The sequence below is a fragment of the Lycorma delicatula genome, chromosome 5 (assembly GCF_047948215.1).
Source record: "Lycorma delicatula isolate Av1 chromosome 5, ASM4794821v1, whole genome shotgun sequence".
NCBI lineage: Eukaryota > Metazoa > Arthropoda > Insecta > Hemiptera > Fulgoridae > Lycorma > Lycorma delicatula.
In genome coordinates, this window is record NC_134459.1 from 90,066,618 (window position 1) to 90,090,846 (window position 24,229).

The 24,229-nt window shown below is 30.9% G+C and overlaps 2 protein-coding genes across 3 annotated transcripts in view; one reads left to right on the plus strand and one right to left on the minus strand.

The window, feature by feature from the left end:
- Positions 1-20,281, plus strand: part of LOC142325186 (1,5-anhydro-D-fructose reductase-like) — a 52,109-nt gene extending 31,828 nt beyond the window's left edge. The window contains exons 6-7 of the mRNA XM_075366617.1: positions 14,452-14,549; positions 19,951-20,281. Coding sequence (XP_075222732.1) covers positions 14,452-14,549; positions 19,951-19,984 — 132 coding nt within the window. The 3' untranslated portion in view covers positions 19,985-20,281. The remainder of the gene's footprint in view (positions 1-14,451; positions 14,550-19,950) is intronic.
- Positions 20,282-21,379: 1,098 nt separating this feature from the next.
- Positions 21,380-24,229, minus strand: part of Mms19 (MMS19 nucleotide excision repair protein) — a 64,568-nt gene continuing 61,718 nt past the window's right edge. For both annotated transcript variants that reach the window (XM_075366614.1, XM_075366613.1), the window contains exon 20: positions 21,380-21,615. In XM_075366614.1, coding sequence (XP_075222729.1) covers positions 21,499-21,615 — 117 coding nt within the window. In that variant the 3' untranslated portion in view covers positions 21,380-21,498. The remainder of the gene's footprint in view (positions 21,616-24,229) is intronic.

The window sequence follows — 24,229 nt, forward strand, 5'->3', positions numbered from 1 at the left end:
ATGTAATTATAATTTATTGTGAATGGTAAATTCAAATATTTATGCTAAATATTAGTCACTAAAATATGATAAAAGCTTGTAATGAAACTGCACTCGGAAATGTTTAATTTCAGTGACTGATAGAAATCAGTTTATTAAATTGCATTGGATGTGTTGGTATTTTTATCCTTATTTTTACACTTTTCAGTTTTCATGATACTATTTCCTGAGATAATCTAAGTGTTGTGGAACCATCTGACTGTAAGCAATCTACTTTCTAACCCAGGATTCATATAAAAACTATTTGTAAATTTCTCTAAGACAAAGTACAATCTTATTAAAACTTAATCTCAGATAAACTTATTACAATAGATCATTTGGCAATTTATTAGAAGTTAATTTAAATACTATCTTAGATAATTAAGTAACAATACACACACACACATACACACAACAAGAAAGAAACAGAGAAAGAGAGTGCCCACATGTTTTGCCACACACACACTCTCTCTCTCTCTATATATATATATATATATATATTCATATACACACACACACATATAGAGAGAGAGAGAGAGAGTGAAAGAAATGGAGAAACTTTCCGGACATGTTTTCTACTGGTGGAAATAATGACAATGTTCATATAAACATAGCTCTGGAAAACTCTGTTTTCGAGTTACGGCTAACTAAAGATTTCGCCCGGATTTCAGCTCTTCTAATAAAAAGAAGCTCTATTACAATTTATTGAACCCAAATTAAGCAGTAAGTTTGATGGAATCTTATGTAATTTGAACTGGGAAATCGGATAAAAGAAGTCCCAGAACTGTAACCAGTATTTTTTAAGATATCCGACGTGAAGCACAAAATTCGCTGTCGAAAAACAATTTCTTTTAGGTTTGTAACACAACTTTGTTAAATGATTAATAAATGTGAAAAATGTTGTGACAAAACTTGTAGAGAATTTAATTCTGAGAATTAATTTTAATACAGCCAATAAAAAGTATATAAAAACGTTTAAAAATCCTTTATTTAATAAAGCGAAACAGATTATTTAATACCGTTTATTTTTCAACAGACAGAAAATCGTATTATTCTTTCTGTACGTTAATAAACATTATATTTAATATAACAAAACAAAAAAATAAAATACATTAAATGATAAATGATAACAAAACCTCAGTTACAATAATTGTTCAAAATTACCTTCTTCACAGTGTTCACAGCACTACCCGACGTAAAATATTTCCGATGGTTTTCCGTATCATCTCAGGATCGTTTCGTATAAATTCAATAGCATTTCGTATTTTAATGAGTAACTCTTCTTTAGTATTTACTTTTTGTTGGTATACTGTCGTTTTCATATGGCTCCAAATAAATAATCTAGTGGTGTTGTCAGATGATCGTGATACTAATTGGTTGGTCCACCACGTCCAATCCAGTTTAAGAAATTAAAATTAGCATTCAAGTGATTTCTAGCTACTAAAGAAAAATGTGGCGTTGCAACATCGTGCTGGAAAATCATTTACAATCTAGTGAAAATGATTTTCAAAAAAGCGGCAAAATTTCTTGAAATGAACGCATGCATCTCCCGTAAGGTTTCCATTAAAAACAAATAAACCAGAATTTTGTCGTAAATAATGCCACATCAAATATTAATGTAAAATCCATGTTGCAAACTAATTTCCACAGTACCATGTGGGTTGTCTTCGCTTCATAAATGATTTTTTTTAAAGTGAAGACTCCGTTTTTCATAAAAGTGGATTCATCAGTAAACAAAGTTGAATTTACCTTATCAGTGTTGTCTAGAAGCCAATAACACAAGTTTAACCGCCGGGTGTAATCTGTTGGCCGCAAATTTTGAACCTTCTGCAAGCGGAAAGGATAAAGATTTTCTTTCCGTAGGATGCACCACACTTTGTTTTTTGACAAATCAGTACGAAATGAAATTTGCCTTGTACTAGTGCCTGGACTACGCTGAATATGCTGAATCACACGATGTTCATCATTAACATGATAATTTGTTTGGCGTTCAATAGAAAAATACACGTTGGAAATGACCTTTTCGTTCATAAATACTGATACACCGATGAATATTTAAAAAGAATTTTTATTAGGTACAGAAAGAATAATAAGATTTTCTATCCAATTTCCGTTTGTTTTGCTTCAATAAAAAAACAATTTTTAAACGTTTTTATTTACTTTTTATTGGCTGTATTTACATAATTTTATCATAATTAAATTCTCTGCAAGTTTTGTTACTAAAGTTCTCGCATTTATTAATCATTTAACAAAGCTAATGTACTACAGTATAAAAACAATTGTTTTTTGACATCGAATTTTGTGTTTTACGTCGGATATTTTAAAAGATACTGGAGTTACAGTTCTGGGACCTACTTTATCCTATTTCCCAGCTCAAATTACATAACAAACCACCAAATTTACTCCTTATTTTGGATTCCAAATATTACAGTAGGGCTTCTTTTTATTAGAAAAGCTGAAATCCGGGCTAAATCTTTTGCTAGCGTAACTCGAAAACAAAGCGTTTCCAGAGCTACGTTTATATGAACGTTTTTCATTATTTTCACCAGTAGAACATTATATTCTCCGTTTCTTCGAGGGATATTTTCTATATATATTTCCAAAATATTTAAAAAAATTTATCCACAGTAAATGCAGTATTATAAGAGCAGCTTGAAACAAATTCAAGATGATGAGATTACTTTAATTATATTATTGACTTCATTATATCTTCAATAATTGGAAAAAAGAATTGCAATATTAAATAACTTTATAATATAATTTCACAATCTCTTGATATTGCTATTTTCTCTTCTTAAAATGATTATTTTAATCTTTTGAGCAGCTTTGCGGACCAAAATAAGACAAACAGAAATTTTTTAATGAAATTTAAAATAAAAAAGTTTTTTTATAACTAACTAATCGTAAAAGATTTTTTTTTAAAGCAAAGAAATAAAACTGATCATGTATTCCTACTTGTTTAATGACTAATGAGTTAAATATTTAAATTAACGAAATGCCATGATCAGGTAGAAGAAATGTGTACTACCCGTTAGAAAAATTAAAAATTGCAAACGACTACTTTCAAATTAACAGAACGTCGTTATCATTTGAAGAAAAGAGCAGGTAGCACGACTTTTATATTTTTTTGTGTATCTGATTTCCGAACTCAATATCTTTCGAAACACCAGTCTAATAAACATACAGTTAATATGTACTGAAAATTTACTAACTTTTATATTTGCTCTTATTAAATTTCATCATTATTTCAATGATAATGGACCTTTAAAACAAATAATAACTTCGTCTCCAACACTATACATGGTAACATAAATTTTCGATGTAGGTGGTTGAAAAGAATGAGGAAAATAAATAAAAACAAATAATTATTTAAAAACCTAAATAATATCAGGTTAACTTTCCAAACACATAACACAAACAGTTTTACAATCTCTATAATGGATTTCTTAATAGAATACTCCAAGCGGCGAACAATGAACCATAAACAAGAAAACATATTAGTAACAATAATTTGTGAGCTTCATGTTTACGCCTATTGTGGTCTTGTTTAATTTTTTCTTCATGTGTTATATTGTTATTTATGCGAAGACCATTATCCCTTCTTTATCTACAGAAAACGACGTCATTTTTTAAGACGGCGAATGTTATGAATTAGTGCATGAGTTATCACCGTTGATATCTGTTTATTCAACCAAATACACTCTCGTCATTGTCATTCCGTGACAAACAAAAATCAAAACATTTTAAGTCAATTTAGAATTTAAATGGTTCTTAAAGCAGGGTTTTATTTACGGAATTATGACGTTAGTGAAATGATTGTAAATAATATCAAAGTTTGAAAATTCGGTAACTTAAGTGACATCCTAAGTTAACATAGAAGCAAACAAACTTGTTAACACTGACGGATATCTTTCTACGATAAACGTGGAATTATTTTAGATTACATACTCGGGATATCAGATGAAAACGATGAAAATAGTACAGATTATAGTAACGGAGATCTCCAAACAGTTCATCATGTATTATAATAATGAAACCACCCAAGAAGACGTAGCTCCCATGTCACGGCGGCCGATGTTAATAAACTACTGCGCTACTAGGTAAAAGAAGCTGCCAATTATTAAATTCAATATTTAGGCCAACATATAGATTCGATATTTTACATTGTGCATCCGGCCATGGCAACCAAAACGGTCGTTGTTCTGACCAATATCGTCTCCGATTCAGCCAATCAGAATTGTATTATCGCTATTCCAGCACCAATAAAAGACCGTGCTTTCAGATAAGGTTATGCTAAGGAAGATCTGTTAATTTGTTACCGCAGACATCCCACAAGTTGTACCTGAAGACCAGTTACTGCAATCAAAAAAAAAAAACGAACTCGGTTTGAGAGTGTTTAATTTTTAATTTACTAACAATAGAATAGGTATTCATTTTAAAAAATGTAAGAATTCAATTAAAAAAGGTAGAAAAACAAATTTTTTTTTTTTTTCAGTTATTTATAGAACTAGGTTTTGTGTGTTTTTAATTTATTCGTTTCTATTTATGACTAATAACTGGCACCATTTTATATTTTCTTTAAAAAAAACGGGTATACTGCAAATATAATCCCTATTTTAAATTTTTGTTGTATAAAATGAACTAACTGACTAAATAATAATAATAATAATTTTATAACACACCATACTAATTTTTGTCTAAAGTATTGAGAGTTAGAGCTAGTATTCGTATGGAACAGAAGTAAATTAACAATTTGGTTGTACTTTACTGCTCTTCACATTATCTATAATTTGTGTATCTACGTCTTGCCTGTTAATTCATCATATTCGTTTAATATAATATTATATTATATTATATTATCATTATATAATGATAAAAGTTTTCATTAAACTCAGTCATTAACTAGAATTGTAGATTTTTTTTTTATCATGCTCTCTCTAAACTAGAACGCCTACGAACAGTAGACATATTTCCAAACCCAATATTCTATGATAAACCCATCGTTATGCGATGGTCTCATTCTACTGGGAACCTTACTTTTATGACCGCTGGACAAATTTGTTTAATCTTGTAGCAATAACTTAAAGTTGATTTAGTAGCATTACAAAATCATTTTAATAATTTTAATAACAACCAAACGATTAATTAATCATTTGCTTAAATAATTTTAATATAATAATGTACTTTTGCGTAAACATATAATATACATATATATTACAGGGTGATGTTTTTTTTGTTTAATAACATAGATAAAATACAGCATAATTTAGGGATAATACTATAAATCAATTAAATCTTTACGTTACATATTTCATATAAAATTATTAAAAGTTTATTATGATAACTGAACACAAAATCTATTTGAAAATTAATTTATTTCATTAACTATTGCTGATAAAATATCTACGATATTAATTAACAATACCACTTCGATTATTATACTGTTTTAATTAAATTTGATCCTGCAATTACTTCTTAAGACGTATTAATACAGAACGACCGCACAGTATAACAGAAGCAGCACTGAAACAAAATATACTTTTTAGATCTAATCAATAATTATTTTGGTAACTGCAACCTATAAACTACCTTTACTGTTTTGAACTAGTAAAATCTTGTATATAAAATTAAAATTGTATTCAAAATATTACTAATATTTGTGAATATTATTCATTAGACATTAAAACTTAAAACTTCTCGAAAACGACATTAAGTATTTTTAATCTTAGGAGACAGAAACTAGCTTTACTCATCTCTCACTCAACACATGAGTGAGACCCCCTGCGTCAGGATGCACGAAGCGCGCGATTTTCGCCTTTTTTAAAAGAATCAATCGTCGCTTCCGTTAATAATAGTCAGATTATTCTGATTACTATTAATGATATTGACACCCTGATCTTTTAGAGGCGTCCGAGGTGTTTCCGGACGCTGCAAGCAAAAGTAAAGCAGTATTATAAAATTCACCTTTTTGACGGAAGTGGATCCTAGACGGTTCTAAATTAAACAGACTTTTTAAACAGTTTAAGTTAGATATATATTATTACGGTATTTTAATTTACTTTTTAACCGAAAATTGTTATTGTACATTATAGTATACTATAATAAAACTATATTATATATATATATAAATATAGAACTATTCTCAGTACGCTGTACTGAGAATGGTGCCTCAGAATCGAAGGCTGGGAAATCTGATAAGATCTTTAAAGACACCAGTAATAGTTGCTAAGGAACTAATCCGTGCATCACAAAGCGGTGCAGCAGATATAAATTTGTTCCGGTTCAACCAGGATATTGAAATATGAAGAAACTAAAAGTTTCTTATTAATACAATTTATTACCCTAAATACATACATACAAACAAAATATATGAGACATACGTAAATATAATATACAAAATAGTAATCCCCCAATAAAAACGACAAGATTTGTTCAATGACGTTTAAATTAAAAAAAAAAAAAAATACAGTCCAACTTTCTAAAACCGTTATAATGACCGCTATTGCATTAACAACAAGATAAAACTAGAAAAGTCTAAAGTTCATACAATTCAATTCTCTGGAAATATTATTACTTTTAATGTTTATAATAGAACTACCCTACACTTTATAAATTAATATAAAACTATCACTTTCACTACAAAATATAGTTAAAAGAAGAGACAGACTTATAGGCCACATACTAAGGAATCCTGGAATAGTCGCTTTAATAATGGAAGGACAGGTAGAAGGGAAAAATTGTGTAGGCAGGCCACGTTTGGAATATGTAAAACAAACAAATTGTTAGGGATGTAGGATGTAGAGGGTATACTGAATATATCCCTGAATATTTATATCCCCTGGTCTGCAAAACTAATACCCGCCTCATTCTTTTAATTGATGAAACGTAATAATTTTCATCGTTTGCGCCCTTACGTCTTTCTATAAATTCTTATTTCGGTCCGGTAACCCTTCTGGCTTAACAACAACTTTTGAAGGTATCATTGTCTGTATTATAAAGAAAAGATTGTTAAACAGAATTGTTAGTCTGAGAAAAGTATCCCTTTAGTTCCTTCTGGATTCTTCTTTTCATTATTATTTTCTCTTTTTTCTTCTTAATTGGAAAAAATTCGTTACATGATGGTCCGTTATACTAGTCCTGTTAGGCTATGAATTCAGAATGTACGAGTAATATCTCCGTAGTTTAGGCTGAATCATTCTGCCACTCCCACGTACAAGTAATTGTTTTTATGCGTATAAAAAATATACTTTAGCTATCACTTGTCTGGCGTCGTGGCATGCCGATGATAAGCAACTAGAAATTATGTTATGTACGAGTAATATCTCCGTAGTTTAGGCTGAATCATTCTGTCACTCCCACGTACAAGTATAATTGTTTTTATGCGTATAAAAAATATACTTTAGCTATCACTTGTCTGGCGTCGTGGCATGCCGATGATAAGCAACTAGAAATTATGTTGTCTTTTTAATATTGATAACGTTATTTGCAATGCTTTCACAGCAATATTCAGTTAAGTGAAAGAAAGAATTTCAGTCTGTGTTACTCCATACGGGACTTTAAGTTTTATGGTTCATTTTTGTTAACTATTTTATTCAGCGTTATTTTCATTAATTTTAATTTACTGTTTTTTTTTTCCAATCGGATTTTAACAATGAGTGATTCTCTTGTGAAACATAAACCCTTTCTTCTCTCTTTTTTTCCTGTTTAGCCTCCGGTAACTACCGTTTAGATAATTCTTCAGAGGATGAATGAGGATGATATGTATGAGTGTAAATGAAGTGTGGTCCTGTACATTCTCAGTTCGACCATTCCTGAGATGTGTGGTTAATTGAAACCCAACCACCAAAGAACACCGGTATCCACGATCTAGTATTCAAATCCGTGTAAAAATAACTGGCTTTACTAGGACTTGAACGCTGTAACTTTCGACTTTCCAAATCAGCTGATTTGGGAAGACGCGTTAACCACTAGACCAACCCGATGGGTTGTGAAACATAAACCCAGAAACCCTTAAAGTAACTCCAAAAAAAGTAATCACCAACGTATTTATAATTTTAAAACAGTCAGAGACATTGCTCGGAACCCAAGTAGTGCAACAGGCGTTAGCGAAAGAATAATTTTTAATACAAGAAACACAAAATTTATGGTAAACGTGTTAGCCCTAAAATGACTCGAAAGCGTGTGAAAAATATTGAAAAGTCGGACGATTTTACTAAAACCGCTATCAGAAAAAAGTTCATTCGTTTTATTTCAATAACAGGCTTCCTCACTTGAACAAAATATTAAATGCCGTGAATACCAGTTCTGAACTACCGAATTTTTAGAAGTACATTGCATCGTGTTTTAAAACCGATGAATTTTCGTTTCATGTCCAAAAAAAAATTCTTTATTGATTGGAGGCGAAGATATTATTTCATGGCGTAGGAAATATTTAAGAGAAATTAAGCGAGTACGCAGATGATTTATTATCTAGATGAAACTTGGTTTAATACGGGATACGTACAGTAAAAGGTACGGGTGGATAACAAATAAAGATCACAAAGATGCTAATATTGATGGTTAGTTGACGGTTTGTCAACTAAGGTGAAAATGGACATAGGAAGTAAAAATGGGTTTTTGAACGGTGTTTTATGGATATCTGAATCCAGATCTTCCCAAGAGTACCTCGATGAAATGAATGGTGACAATTTTATGCAGCGATTTAAAAGAAATTTTCGAAATTGTTAATGAAAGATCCATCATAGTAATGAATAATGCGCCATACCAGCCTGAAAACTGAAAAAAATCCAAACGCTTCGACCCGAAAATCGGAAATTGTCGTCGAATGGTTAAAATCGAAGAAAATCGCGTACACCGCGTCGCGAAGACGTGTTAAACGTAGTACTTATAAGATTAAACTAAAACTTAAAATCAATTAAACTAAAGTAGATAAAATAGTAAAATTAAAAAATTGCGTCGTGTTGCGTCTTCCTCCATACCATACAATTTTAACCCGGTAGAATTGATATGGGCACAAGTCAAAGCCTACATTGGGAGTAATAACACAACATTTAAATTAAGTGATGTAAAAAATCGATTGATAGAAGGTGTTTATAGAGTAGACGCAAATGCTTGAAAAACTGTATTCAACATGTAATTAAAGAAGAAAGAAAAGCATAGGAAACGGACAGATTGTGTGAAAATATTTTTGAAGATCTTGTGATAAATTCGGGAGACGATAACAATAGTTTTAACAGACAGCAGCTTACCGGAATTGTAAGAAATACACTGAGGTAACAAATATTATTTTCTATTTTACTTGATGAAATTTTAATATAGCGATTACGTACTTTCTTAGAAATGTTATTTTTAAGATAAATACATAATTTTATCACTATTTTCTCATTTTTATATTAAAAGCTATTTTTATTTCATTTTTAAGTTTAAGAGGTGTGTTTTTCTCTGATAGACTGCGCTAAAATAAATTAAATTAAAATCATCATTCTGTTATGTTTTGGTTTGCTGCACGCTTTCGTAAAACAAATTATAGGATGGTTATTTTGCATATCAGTGAGAAAATAAGTTCCATTCCAAACTGGTTACCGTATGAAGATTAGTATCAGCAGCACGAAGATTAGTATCAATAGCACAAATATTGTGAGGGTCACCATCGTGATAAGACATTTAAATTTTACAAGTGCGCTATCTACCTACAACCGTGGTGAGAAACGCTACCGAAAGGAACACTCCAACTGTACCCAAACAATCCCTGCTATAATAGCCTCCTGGCCATAGACTAAATCCACATTTGCATCTAGATCAGTGTCCGATCACTCTTTGGTTTTAATGTTATCAAAATACTCGGGAGAAGAACCCTTTGGATTTAAAATCAAATAAAAGGCATTAAACTGGTTAGTATTACACCAATATTTTTTCCTTAATAATTTAAAGTTATAAAGCTACATAAAATATCAGACAAAGTACTTTTCATCGAAAAAAGTTGGTAAGTCAGTTTATTCCGATATAAACCGTGTTAAACTTATTATGGAAGATGTTAAAACTGCGTTGCACATGCTACATAATAATTGTGCGTAAAGATATTATGTATCTTAACAGAAATATGTTCTTTTATTTTGTTCAGAATAGTCGAAGCGAAAAATCGAAACCGTTTGTCAATTGAAAATAAACAGAAAATTTTTATAAAGTCCAGTAAAGAATACCGCTCAATCATTTGTAATAAATGTGGGTAATAATAGCAGCGATGAAAGTTTTCTATGGAAAAGATACCAATGACAAATTAGAAGATTGTATTAAGTCGAATGGAACAGAACACAACTGTGTCGATAGCGATGCATTACTCCCCTATGTAATACAGTGTCAGGAAATTTTTACCTTGCTGCTGGGTGATTCTTATTTAGTAAATGTTATGACAGATACTAATAAAGTTGATTAGAATGAATGCTAGAATTTCATTACGATCTTCTTCTAAATCATAGAATTACGAGATTAATATCTCATAATTCTAGGAAACTTCATTCTCCTAGAATGAGGTTCCCTTTCAGTCCATCCTCTGAAAGTCTTTTCGGGTTAGAACCTTGGTGGTCTAATCGAAATGCGCCTGGTGCAGGCCCTAGGTTTGTGAAAGTGATTTTAAAATATCTTCGTGGAGAGAGGTTTATGGGATGGCTGCAGGCGACTGATTACTCTCAATGAGTTTTGGAAGATTAAAGGCAATATTGATCAAGAAAATACTATATACTAACAGCTTTGTAAAAATCCTTGAATGTTTAAGCGACGAATACAAGGATTCTTCCACTTCTCCCTCCAACTACAGCATTTCTTCAATTAACGCCTATTAGATTGATACTAGCTTCCAGGGAATACACACAACTCTGTATACAGGTGACCTTAAAAGATGAGGCCAAACTAGGAAGTAAACAGACAACCCTATATACAGGTGACCTTAAAAGGTAAAGCCAAACTGTAGGAAGTGATTCTATTTAAGATACTGAAGAAAAAATGTCCAGTGAACATAGGTCCGAAAACGCATATTTTTCTGTCTGTCCACCATTTTGGGTTTTCTAAGAAAATAATTATTTTTCAAGAACGGTTGGAGATAACGTAGTAAAATTTTGTACTTTAAACTAACATTTTTTAATAGAAAAAAACAACGATACTCTTCGTTGATAAATTTCAAAATGGCGGTCGTTTCAATTTTTCAATCTTAAATAACTTAGAAATTGATTAGATTTATCAAACTGTGTTGTATTCGGTACAACAAACATCAAAGAATACCCGTAACCGAGTAACAAATACATACGGTTTGTTACAAACGTATGTATTTGTTACTGGTTCACTGCCAGCGTGAACCAATATCAGCTCGATCCTTTGGATACAGGTATTTTATAGCCTTTATTTGAGCCATCGGTCCGACCACAACTTTTCCCGAGTGACGAGTGGATATAAGATTCATCTGAAAAAATTATTGGTCCTTCGCGTCTGTAAATGCTCATTTCTTTAGATAATTTACTCGTTTAATATGTATATACTGTTTTTCTACTAAAATTTTCCTGTTATTTTTAGTTTTCTTCCATGTAAAACCCATACTCCTCAGAATTTTCCATACAGTTTCACGACTGTGAATCATCTGCAAAACTGGGTGTTCGGTTTTTAAGACGAATAACTTTTTTTAATGTCAGCAGGGCTTCATGTTGTGTATGATATTTCGTAACGCGCATCTTTGGAAGTTGTCGATGTTAACTTTCATTTTCATTCTATTACGACTTTTTTCCGGCGTAGTAAAATTCTCATTTTCTCCCAGTTTATTTGATTCTGTTATCACTTAGCACAATATGAACAGATACTCCACAAAGGTCTGCTACGCGAGCTTGAATTTCTGCACGTACAACTGCTGGATTTTCTTCGACTATTTTTTGCTGTAGACATTCATTATTATACATTTACTTTTTATTGGTATTCCTCCTTCCCAATCTACGATGAATCTTGGATGTGGCATTTCGAAGATTAGGTATTTAAAAATTCCTTTACTGAAAGAAAATAAGTTTTGAAAAAACTTTTTATAAAAAAAAAAATAGTATTGAAAAATACTGTTATAAACGCCAGTAACAACGTTCGGGTAGACTACAAGAAAGCAACAAGACAAATTAATTCTTGTTTCTACTCAGACCTTGAACGCATCGCACTATCCCTTCTTCCGTACTAGCGTTGCCCACACCACTCCCAATCGAGTTTCTGCGCATCCATTTGTTTACGATTTCTTAGTACCACGCCCACCGCGGTAGTTCCATAAGGGCGTGGGGATCAAGTCCTCTTCACGCCAAGGTTTGCGCATACTATGGTCCGAGAGGCGATTTGTTACATAATGGAATATTCATTTAATTATTTTTTACCATAAATATTGTACAAATTTACTATTATATTTAAATTCTATTCTATTTATATTACAGTGCAGAGGAATAATATGAATCTTAAAATGATTAATTTCAGTAAAATAATTTTAAATGTACTATTATGTACAATTAGATAATACAGGTGATTCAAAGAAACGGGAAATTTTGAAAATTGTGTTGGTACCCGTGGGCGATTGGTACCACTTGATAAGTGGCGCCAGCCTCTCTAACCTAACCTTCAATTGAGTTGTCATGGATCCTTGGAGTGGTGCGCAACGTGCATTTGCTATCAAAGCGTTTTACAAAAACAATGACAGTGTGGAGGGAGCGCGTAGAGAATTTCGCTGTCAATTTAATCTGGGACGGCACGACCGTGTTCCATCAGCACATGCAATTAAAACATGGATATCTAATTTTGAGGAAACTGGTTCGGCAATGAAAAAGAAACCTACAAGCCGTGTAGGACTTGCAATACCATCCATACAAGTTGCAGATCGTCCAGGAACTGAAACCGAACGATGCAGTTGTGCGAGCACAATTCTGTAATGTAATGCTTCAGAAGATAAATGATAACGAAGAGTTTGTTCACGAACTGTGGATGTCAGATAAATCGCATTTCCACCTCAGTGGATTTGTTAACAAGCAAAATTTCAGATACTGAGCACAAGAAAATCCTATGCAGCTACACCAGCGTCCGTTGCACAGCCAGAAAGTGAGCGTGTGGTGTGCTATGTCATCTTACGGTGTTATAGGCCCTTATTTTTTTGAGGATGACAACGGTCTTGCGATTACAGTGACGTCGGCTCGTTACGTAGCCATGCTTGAAACCTTTGTTGTGGAACAACAAAAGAGATTTCCACCAATTCTTAACACAGTCTGGTTTCAACAAGACGGAGCAACGTCACATACTGCACGAATATCGATGGCAGCTGTACGCCGATTGTTTGGACAACGTGTCATTTCACGAAATGGTGTCATTAGATGGCCTCCCAGATCGCCTGATCTCTCAGCTTGCGATTACTTTTTGTGGGGTCACCTTAAAAGCAAAGTGTTACACAGTAGACCTGCTACAACGGAAGAACTGAAGGCAAAGATCCGAGAAGCAATTGCGGAAATTCCAGTTGAGATGTTACGTCAAACCATGAACAATTTAACGAAGAGACTTCGTGAGTGTTTACGTAGAAGAGGAGGTCACCTGCAAGATCTTATCTTTAAAAAATAAACTAAAATGTATGTATTCCTAAACATTTGAATTAATATTTTTTACCGTATAAATATTGTGCAAATTTACTATTATATTTAACTTCTATTCTATTTATATTACAGTCAGAGGAATAATATGAATCTTAAAATGATTAATTTCAGTAAAATAATTTTAAATGTACTATTATGTACAATTAGATAATATTAAACTTAACAATAATAAATTAACCGTTTTATTATCGTTTAGACTTATTTAAATTACACAACGTTCTTCTTTTCTTTATAATATACAGAAAAAATTCAGAAAGAAAACATGCATTAAAGCGATAATATACTGTAATAATTTTATTGAATATTGCTAGTACACTATTCCAACCACTCACCATGTGAAATAACATCAGCTGTACTACAACTTTACATATTATTTCTTTTCTACACGAGTGTATTGTATATTACAATTAATGACACTTGCACATACAACCCTGCCATTGATATGACATTTTCTATACATATGGTGTATTATGTACCAATCAAAATAAGTAATTTATTTGAAAATTTATAGACGTACCCCAAAAATTGATTATACGAAACAATGGGAATATAAACTATCACATAATTAAATATTAAATTCTGTAATACTTCCTGAATACTATCACATTTTATTAGGTAAATTTATCCTTAAATAAATTATTGTAAAAGGAAATAATTTGTACAAAATTTATGGAAGCAATACTTCTTAATTTGGTAACTATATAAATTTGAACAGTCAAACTTAGTAACCATTTGCATAACTCATACATGATATTGAATAATAACAAATTAATCACTTAATCGGTTACAGATTTTTGATTTTGCTCTATCTGAAGATGAAATGAAAGTTCTACAAGGCTTGGACCAAGGTGAAAAAGGAAGAATAGTTGTGTTTGATTTCTTCAAAGGGTAAGATATTTCTATTACTACAACCTGCTAATATTAAATCAAAATTAATAGGCTAATTTTCCAAAACCTGGAATTACTCTTAAAAAAATACTTTGCAATAAAATATCTCAGTTCAGTAGAACTTACTGAATACTGCAGATATTGTTTCATGATTGTATTAAATTTAATAAAGGCACCTTGACATTCTTGTAAACCTGAGAAAGCAGAAGCAAGACAAAATTATAATTATTGAAAAGATAAAGAAGATAACATTTTAATACTATCAAGTTCATCTTTTTACATATTTATTTAAAAAATTATTACAACTTTTCTTTTTCTTTCATGTTAAAACTGACATAAATTTTCAGTTGGCCAATATTAAAAGTTAACTTTAATTCATTAAACTTTAAACCACATTAAAGTTATACGATTACCCATAGTAAAATTTACACCATTTCAAGGTCAACTTAATTTTTTAACAAGAAAAAACCCACAAGAAACACTTTTATACAAAGGTTAGGTTTCAGCAGAAACCTCACTAGGCTGAAATATAAGACTGCTAAAATACTTTAGCTAAATAAGTTCTGCTTAATTTAAACTACATGTTTTACATAATGAAAATAGTTGCTTCTGTTAAAAAAAAAAAAAAAAATTGAATACAGTTAAACAATGGATATGTAAACATCTTTTATATAGTTATTTTATTTTTATATATATTATATTTTTATATTTCTTACAATCTTTTTGAGTTAATTTTTGTTAATCATTAAATAATAAATAATAGGCAGACTATTTTTAAGAATATTATCGCTTAATCTTTCATTAGATAATTTATAACCTAACCTATATTACAGGTTTACAACACCTTCTACATTGTACTTAATTACAATCTAATTGTAACAATTTTCCCAGTTTTTTAGTTATGCTACATGGACAGGAAATGTCATACACAATGCATTAATATAAAAATAATAATGCCACTTAACAAAAAATCTACCATACTGATGCCAAAACAAAAATTTAAACTTAATTTCCTTATTTATATTCTATGAATTAAGTCTGATTAAATCATGGCGTAAAATGGCGGATTAAAATCATGGCATAGAATTCATAATTCTATGAATTAAGTCTGATTAAATATGTACACTAGAGTTATCGATTAGAAACTGAATTTGTTTTTATAAATTTTAAAAATAAAAATACATTTAAGGAACTGCTTCTACATTTTTCCGCCGTTGTTACACTTTCTATAGTAGCGTTGATAATAAATTTTCCTAATCACTACTGTAAAAATGTCCTTTTAAGGCCATATATATATTGTGCAATATGCATACATATATTGTCATGGTACACTATTTATTATTTTAACAAACACCTTTGGCCACTTCTCTCTAACTTCCTGTCCCACATACAAGATTATTGTCAAATAAAAAAATTCTTGTTGAGAGTTTGAGTTTAGATACAACTAATGATGACACCTATTCTATCAGTTTAAAAAAACTTGCATACTTGGACAATGCATACTTGGGAGTGATTTCTTTGTTGTATTATTTTTTGGGTATTATATATGTGGGATGATTTTACATTTACCATGATTGTTCTATGGTTTCTACATGTTAACCATCCATCCATACTAGTTTTTTTTTTTTTTTTTTGTTATTTAATTGACTCAGAAATCTCCTAACTGATAATAGTGCCATTTTTCTACTTTCTTATCAGTCAACTGCAATACAAATTTTGCCAGAATGTAATACACGTTCAGTTTTTTGGTAAAAATTAAGGTGACATGATCCTATAAATTGTCACTTCTTTTGACAGAAACTAATGTGAGCGCCACCTTAGAGATAACATACATTACTATATCACATAGTACAATGGGTAAATCTGAAAAGTGAGATAACTAGAACACTTATACTGTGTGAGTGTATGAGAGAGAGAGAGAGAGAGAGAGAGAGAGAGAGAGAGAGAGAGAGAGAGAGAGAGAGAGACATTCACCAAAATATAGAAATAAAATAACCATATTACCTCCCTGTAGTCCCCATAACAAATAATACAATGAGATTTAAAAATGCACTAAAATGTGATAAAAATGCCATAGTAAATATATGTACTCTTATTAAAATTAAATAGACTTCTGACAATCTCCAAACAGGTAATCATTAATATTCACATCACCAAAACAAAAATCCGATAAGATCCTCATGAAAAATACTCCAAAAGTTTTACAATTATTTTTAAAATTTCAATGCAGTCTCAATTTAGGTCCTGCAGCATCACACAACAGTTTTAACACCTAAAAATTATTAATAGTAATTGCGATAACCCTGCCAGCTAATTAAAAATAAACACAAGAATAGAAATGCTGGTTAAAATAAAATCCACGAGACTAAACAAAGAACTTATCTGTTTTATGAGATTATATTCCTTAAAAGGTTATATATACACAACACGAATAACATTATTCAGCTGAAAGTTCAATGAAATACTGTATACTTAAATGTATAACAGACAATTTCAATTTGACAAACAAATTATTTAATTGTATAAATTAAATTTACATGTATATCAACAACTTAAAAAGTGTAAATCCTAGTACTTTCGGAGCTGTTACTCCATTTTCAGGGATTTTCTAAAAGATGTTAATTTAAATTCAAATCAATAATAGTTTTTAAATTAAACAGTTATGTTCATAATAGTCGGTCATCATGAATAAAATTAATTCCTTTGTCAATAAGATAATAACATCATGTTTGTAAAATGTTTGCGACTATTATCTCAGTAGTAGCATCACAGCTTAGTAAATTAAATCTAAATTATATGATATTTATCCCTAACAGACAAAATTGAGATCCTAATCTCAGTTCTAAAATCCTTTATTCCTAAACCAGCAAACCCTTTATAGTCCCTTCATACAATTTACAATATTATAGTCTAAGTATTAAAGCTAAAAACAATATCTATTTATAAATTCAGGAAGTTCAATTGTACAAATATTCTATTTAAAATTATTTTATCATGTGACCTTTAAATTTGAAAAATTATAGTTAATCGTAATAAAAATTAATATAATGTTGATTTGTAGAAACTGGGGAAGAAGTAAACACACATTTACATATGCGTACAAACCCATAAATTCTAGCAGTTACCCTCTTTCAGATTCACCCTAAATGGGATAATTTTAAGAGTTTTGATTTTTCTTGACCTGATTATTCATCACATAAAATCAAAGTATGTATATGATCCTACAAGGTACTGAACCATAGAGTGTATTAAAAATCCCCAGCCTAAAGAGGAATTAAACCCAAGAACTTAGTGATGAAAAGCTGATATGTTGCCAATTTAATGCAGTGATCAGCTATAAACCAACAGTAACCAAGGTCAATTATAATACGAGGTCTGTTGAGAAAATAACCGAACTTTATTTTTTTTAATATTTATTATTAATTTTACACATTGCTGGTCCTTGTCCCTTCAAAGTACTCCCCTCCCCCTATTCCCACACTTTTCCCAGCACTGTTTCCACTTCATGAAGCAGTCCTGGATAGCTTCATTTGAAATGGCCTTTAGGTTCCATGATGAATTTGTTTTAATGTCATCAATCAACAGTCTCAAAACAGTATCCTTTCATCACAGATTTTAATTTCGGAAACAAGTAAAAATCGCAGAGCCAGATTTGGCGAGTAGGGAGGGTGAGGGAGGACAGTCATCTGATTTTTTGCACAAAACTGACAAATTGACAAAGGTTGGTATGCGGGCGCATTGTCGTGGTGAAGGAACCATGATTTATCTTGCCACTGTTTTTTCACGTAACCATTGTAAAATACCTTGATAGAGGGCACAGTTGAGTTTCACTTCAAAGCAAGAATTCAAAATGTACAATTCCATTATAATAGAAAAACAGAGAGCATCACTTTGACATTGAAATCGAGACAGACATGCTTTCTTGGGGCATGGAGATCCTTTGCCAATCCATTGTGATTATTGAACTTTTGTCTCAATCTCAAATCTATAAACCCAGCTTTCATTTCCCGTTATGATCCTTTGCATGAACATTTCATTATCATTGGCTTGTTCTAGAAGTTGCTGACAAATGTTCACTTTATATTCTTTCTGCTGTTTGGTCATCAAACGAGGAACTAACTTTGCTGCAACTTGATACATTTTCAAGTTTGCAAACTGTCATGGCATGCTCCAATTTAGATGCTAACCTCTTCTGCAGGTTCTCTGACAGTCAATTGGTGATTAGCACATTCCAGATCATTGATTTTCTGAATGTGGTGTCATCAGTTTAAGTCAAAGACCTTCCCGGTTTAGGATCATCTTCAAGTGACTGACGATCACTTTTAAATCGTGGAAACCATTCTTAACATTTAATATGACCCAGAGGATCATCTTCATAAGCTTGTTTCAAAAGCTGAAATGTTTCGTGAAAGTTTTCCCCAGTTTCATGCAAAATTTTATGTTGTATCATTACTCCTGAAAATTGCTACTTAACCTTATACACATTGCACTCAAATAACAATAAAACAAAAACTAAATGAGATATCAACAATACAAGAAAATGTGGTTACAGAAGAGGTTACGGGGAGCAATATGCTGTCAATCGCATATCATTAAATATCTCCATTACCGCTAATTAAAAATGTTCAATTATTTTCTGAACAAACCTCGTAAGAACAGTTAAAGTCAAGGGTATCACAAAATTAATAGCATACAAGTTATTACTACACAATAATTTAATTAAATTCCAATAATTTACTAAGGAATAATGCACAACTATAATTTTAATTTTGATTTTTATATTAGGAAGATGATTTTTATCACAGATGAAAAATTAACTTAGGGGGAAAATATATAACATTAAATAAATTGTTAGGTGTTAATAAAATTAGTTTTTGCTATTTAATTATAAAATACATTGAATAGTATATTTTAAATCTTGATGACTTGAACACTTCCTTACAAATGCAGCTTCAAGATTAAATAATATTTAATTTTTAAAATGAATGCTAGAATAAATGTATGTTTTAAACATTTTGAAAAATATTTATTTTTTTTAACTAATAATCATAATATAATTTATTCAAACTTTTTTTTGTAAAGAAAGAAATCAATTTCAATAAATCATTGATTGTATGCAGCCTGATCTTTCAAATACATTAAAGATATTTTAATGTATACAAATCCAGTCCAGTGAATCTAAAAAGATGTATTACTAAAGAGATCAATGCTGCAACAGCAGGCATTTCATAGATTATATAAATAGGATTTTTACCTAGGTAAGGACCTAGTTGGTTAATAAACACTAGATAAAATGTTCATAAAAATATTTGAATGTTAGATTTTTTTTTATTATGAGCAATGTTTCTTTTAAAACACTAGTACGTATATCTATTTCAAAGTCTTATTTTTTTTGTTTCAGAGTAAAGGAAAATCATCCAGAATATCCATTCTAGTCTCATGATTTCATTTATTATTGATAATTATTTTCTTACTTAATACTTTTACATATTTAATACAGTGTTTAAGGACAAATTAAATTTGTACTTAAACCAGAGAAACAATTTATCAAAATACATTATAAAAATTAAAAAAAGAAAAAAGAAGTTTTTATTTTAATTAATTTGTTTATTATATATGTACACAAAAGTACACATTTACTATAATTATTGAATAAAGTAAAATTTTATAAACATTAACAGCTATTTTTACTTTTAATGCCATTACGTTTAACATTATGGACTACTAACAAACAAAAAACTAAGCACTATTTCTGCCATGAATATAACTTCTTTAAACATAATAATTTATTAATACAATTTTACAAAAATTAAATGGATAACCTTTTTTCTAAATACAGGAGATGTCTCCCACAACTGTATTCTTTTTTGAACATTGGTGTTGTCACATTCAGTTTTTTTCCAGTACCCCTCAGCAGAAAACATGAGGGGGACGAGGGAGCAATGTACATTCGCGGTCAAAGCCTGTTTTTCTAACAACCGTTCCTATACAGAAGTACAGTGTGCAATCTGTATTTACTTCAGAATTCAACCCACAGGTATGGTGTGGTAGAGCTTTACAGCAATCAGGAATCTGGTGAAAAAATCCCCAGGATGATGACAGAGTATTACAATCCCACAAAATGTGGAGGCAATTTGACAGTTGATTTTGACATCTCCAAGATACTCTGCTCACAAACATGCAGTCGCTCTAGGTATATTGAATCGTTCAATGCGTCGAATTCTTCACCATCTTCACTTCCATTCCTACAAGATGTTTCTCATGCAAGAACTGTTAGCACATGATTTCCAGAACTGAATAATGGTATGTGAAACTTTACCCCTTGACACAATTGTTTCCTTTATTGATGAGGTACATTTTCATCTATCCGGAAGTGTCAACAAACAGAATGTGCATAATTGGATTGGTAAAAATCCTAGAGAGGCCACTTTATAAGTAAGTGATAAAGTGACAGTATGGTGTGCATTGTCAAGAGTTGGATTAACCCTTATTTTTTTGAGGAAGACAATTAAGCAGTTACTGTCAATTCACAGCAGTATGTAGACACACAAAACTTTTTCGGACCAACACAGGATGATCCCATGGCCATCGATGACAGTTTTGAGGGCAATGCCCCATATACAGAAATCATTGTGTCTAATTTCATCCAAATCATTTAAAAATGCTAAATTTTTTTGTATGTAAAAAGGGATCAAAAAATTCAAAAACCCTGACGTGCAAAATTTGGCCCAATTAGCATATTTTCCCATACGCAGTATGTATATTGGGTAACTATACAGTATAAGTATATAACCTGGGCAGTAAAAAGAAATAATGAAAAAGAAACAAGATTAAACATAAATACTATAATTAACAAAAATATGTTACATTCTATATATTATTTTATAATTAATTATAGGGACATATATTTTACAATTAACAAAATTAGGCATCATTAAACATAGTTTTGTCAATCATCGTCTTCAGAAGGTGATCCTATTAAAAACCACCGTGATCTAGCATCAACCGCTGCTTTACGTACAAGCCGTTTTTTGTCATCTAAACAAGTTGCCAACTCATAAATCACCTGTAAATCAAATAAAAATATGATAATCACGACTGCTACAAACAATGGATTATTGATATATCACATTAACCATAATAATCCACACAACTAATCACTAGAAAAAGAAAATTTTAAAAACTAGTGCAATGGTTCTTTACAACCCGGCATCATTCTCTCATTATAGGCAGTAAGCTATCTTTGAATAGCATTTTTTTAAATTGTTTGAACATAAATCAAGACAGAATATGTAGTTCTATGTGAAAGAGATCTTCAGAATAAAAAGACAATAAACCTTAATGCAAATACATCTTCACTATGTTCAATTTTCAGTCAAAATAAAGAAATGTTGAGAAATACTGTAGTCAGGAAATTTTATTGTTTTATGTTTGTTTCATTGGCACAATGCCACAGTTACTCCAGTCTAAAATAATAATGATCACATTTACATTGGGCAGATGCAAGCATATAAGCACAGTGTATTGCAACAGCAAAAATACTACAGTAATAAACGGAATGAGAACCTACATGTCAATGTGACTATGCGAGTTGCATTCATTATTTTTAAGAGTTATCACAACCACTACATTTTTTCTGTACAGTATTTAAAAAAAGTTGTAACTATAAAATTTTCAATACTCTACTTTAAAGCAGTTGTTTTAACAACCATCACATACAAAACTTTGCTTACCTTTGAATTAGCTTACTGCTGCTGTTCAACAGTTGTAAATTAATTTTTCACTAATTCCCCAACTATTTAGACTGTCTTCAGACATGTGCCTTTTGAACAATTGTGCATCAAAGAGAAATCTTCAACACAATCCTTCCAGTATCTATGAAGTTAATTTTTTAGAATAGTCAATACCTGCCTGCTCCTTTTGAATAATACATGTTGGAAAAGTTGATTCCATGCTTTCTGACCATGATTTTCAATCCTGTACTGCTTACAAGCACTTCTTTCCCAATTTAAAAGTTAATTATTTTGGTACTTTTTTAGGTTGCTGTGACCCACCATGAAATTTAATTAATATTTTGGCTGACAGTTTGAAGGAGCTTGGAGTTATTCAAGGAAAATAACAGGCACTTACCTATATTGACTAAATGCTTATCTCCCTGTAGTACTAAATATACCCTGTAGTAGCTATATAAAGTTAGATATACCCAATTTCATTAAAATTGAAATATTAATTTTTACATTACTGAAAGCTAGATAACAACTTTAACAGCTAATCTAATATTAATAACTAATGCCTCAGTCTTCAATAAAAGAACTACAGCGGGTTTTGCACAACTTCAACAAAAAATTCAAGAACCTTTTTTTTGGCAGAAAATAAATAGCATATACTACGAGAAATTAAAAATAAGGTTTCAATTAGTGAAAAAAATGTGCCCCCCCTCTGATGACAGTATTAGTTCCCAGTTTAATTTTCTTAATATTTAGGACAGATCTAATTTACAGCCGCCAAAGATAAAAGCTTTGTTCCTTTACTGTATACATTAATTCAAAAACAGCAAATATTGGAAGAGAATTAAATTTCAATTATTCTTCTCTTGTTACCGAGTCTGTCATTGAATTTACTGGTAAAAATTACATAGGTTCAGATGTTTCCCATCCTATTTCCATATGAAAATGCAGATTTTTTGCAGTCTAGGTAGATAACACTTTCTCTTGAGTGTTTTAGGATTTTCAAGTACTATATAATGATATCACAATCACAAGAGATTGTGGTTTGATCTTTTACTATGAGCACTCTGATAAACTATCAAGGCCACAAGTACAGCTAATGTTTTCATTCACAGATCTTTCCTGTTTAGTTCCAGAACCACCGTAAGGTGGTACTTCAGAGGAAGATATGTATGAATGTAAATGTAGTCTTGTACAGTCTCAGGTCGACCATACCTGACATGTGTGGTTAATTGAAACCAAACCACCAAAGAACACCAGTATCCACAATCTAGTATTCAAATCCATAAAAAAGTAACTGCCTTTACTAGGATTTGAACCTTAGAACTCTTGACTATGAAATCAGATCCTTACTGATGCAGCTCAACGTTGATGACCTAAATGTTTCAATATAAAGTGAACTAAATTTTGAAAACCATAATGAGGTATTCTTCAAATCAACAATCTACAACCCTTGGTAGCAAATATACTCTGTGCTTTTACAAATTTGGGATCTAGGATAACCTACTATATTCTTTATGTTTTCTACCACTGACTATCACAACTTATTTAGATTGCTTTGCCCGTCATTATTGTATGAATTACTGACATACTGAAAGGAGAAATCTAATGCATGAGAACTCCTTAATTGTTTTATTTATTGTTCAAAAACTTGTTTTTTTTTTTTTTTAATGCTGAAACCACAATTTAGAGATCTCTATGATAGCCTTCCACAATAAAAATCTCTCAGAGTGACTGTGGTCTTTGATGTAAAGAAGAGTACCCATTTTATTTATGTTGAGATAAAATCATTTTCAAATAGAATATAATTATTCCTGGGAAATGGAAAAGTTGGAGGCTAATACTTATTATTTAATGAGCATGGCAACCAACTGCTAGATAAGTTTCGGAAAAATTCCTAGATGTTGCCAAAAGCACTGTTAGACTTCTTTGAGCTACATATTGTACTTAAGC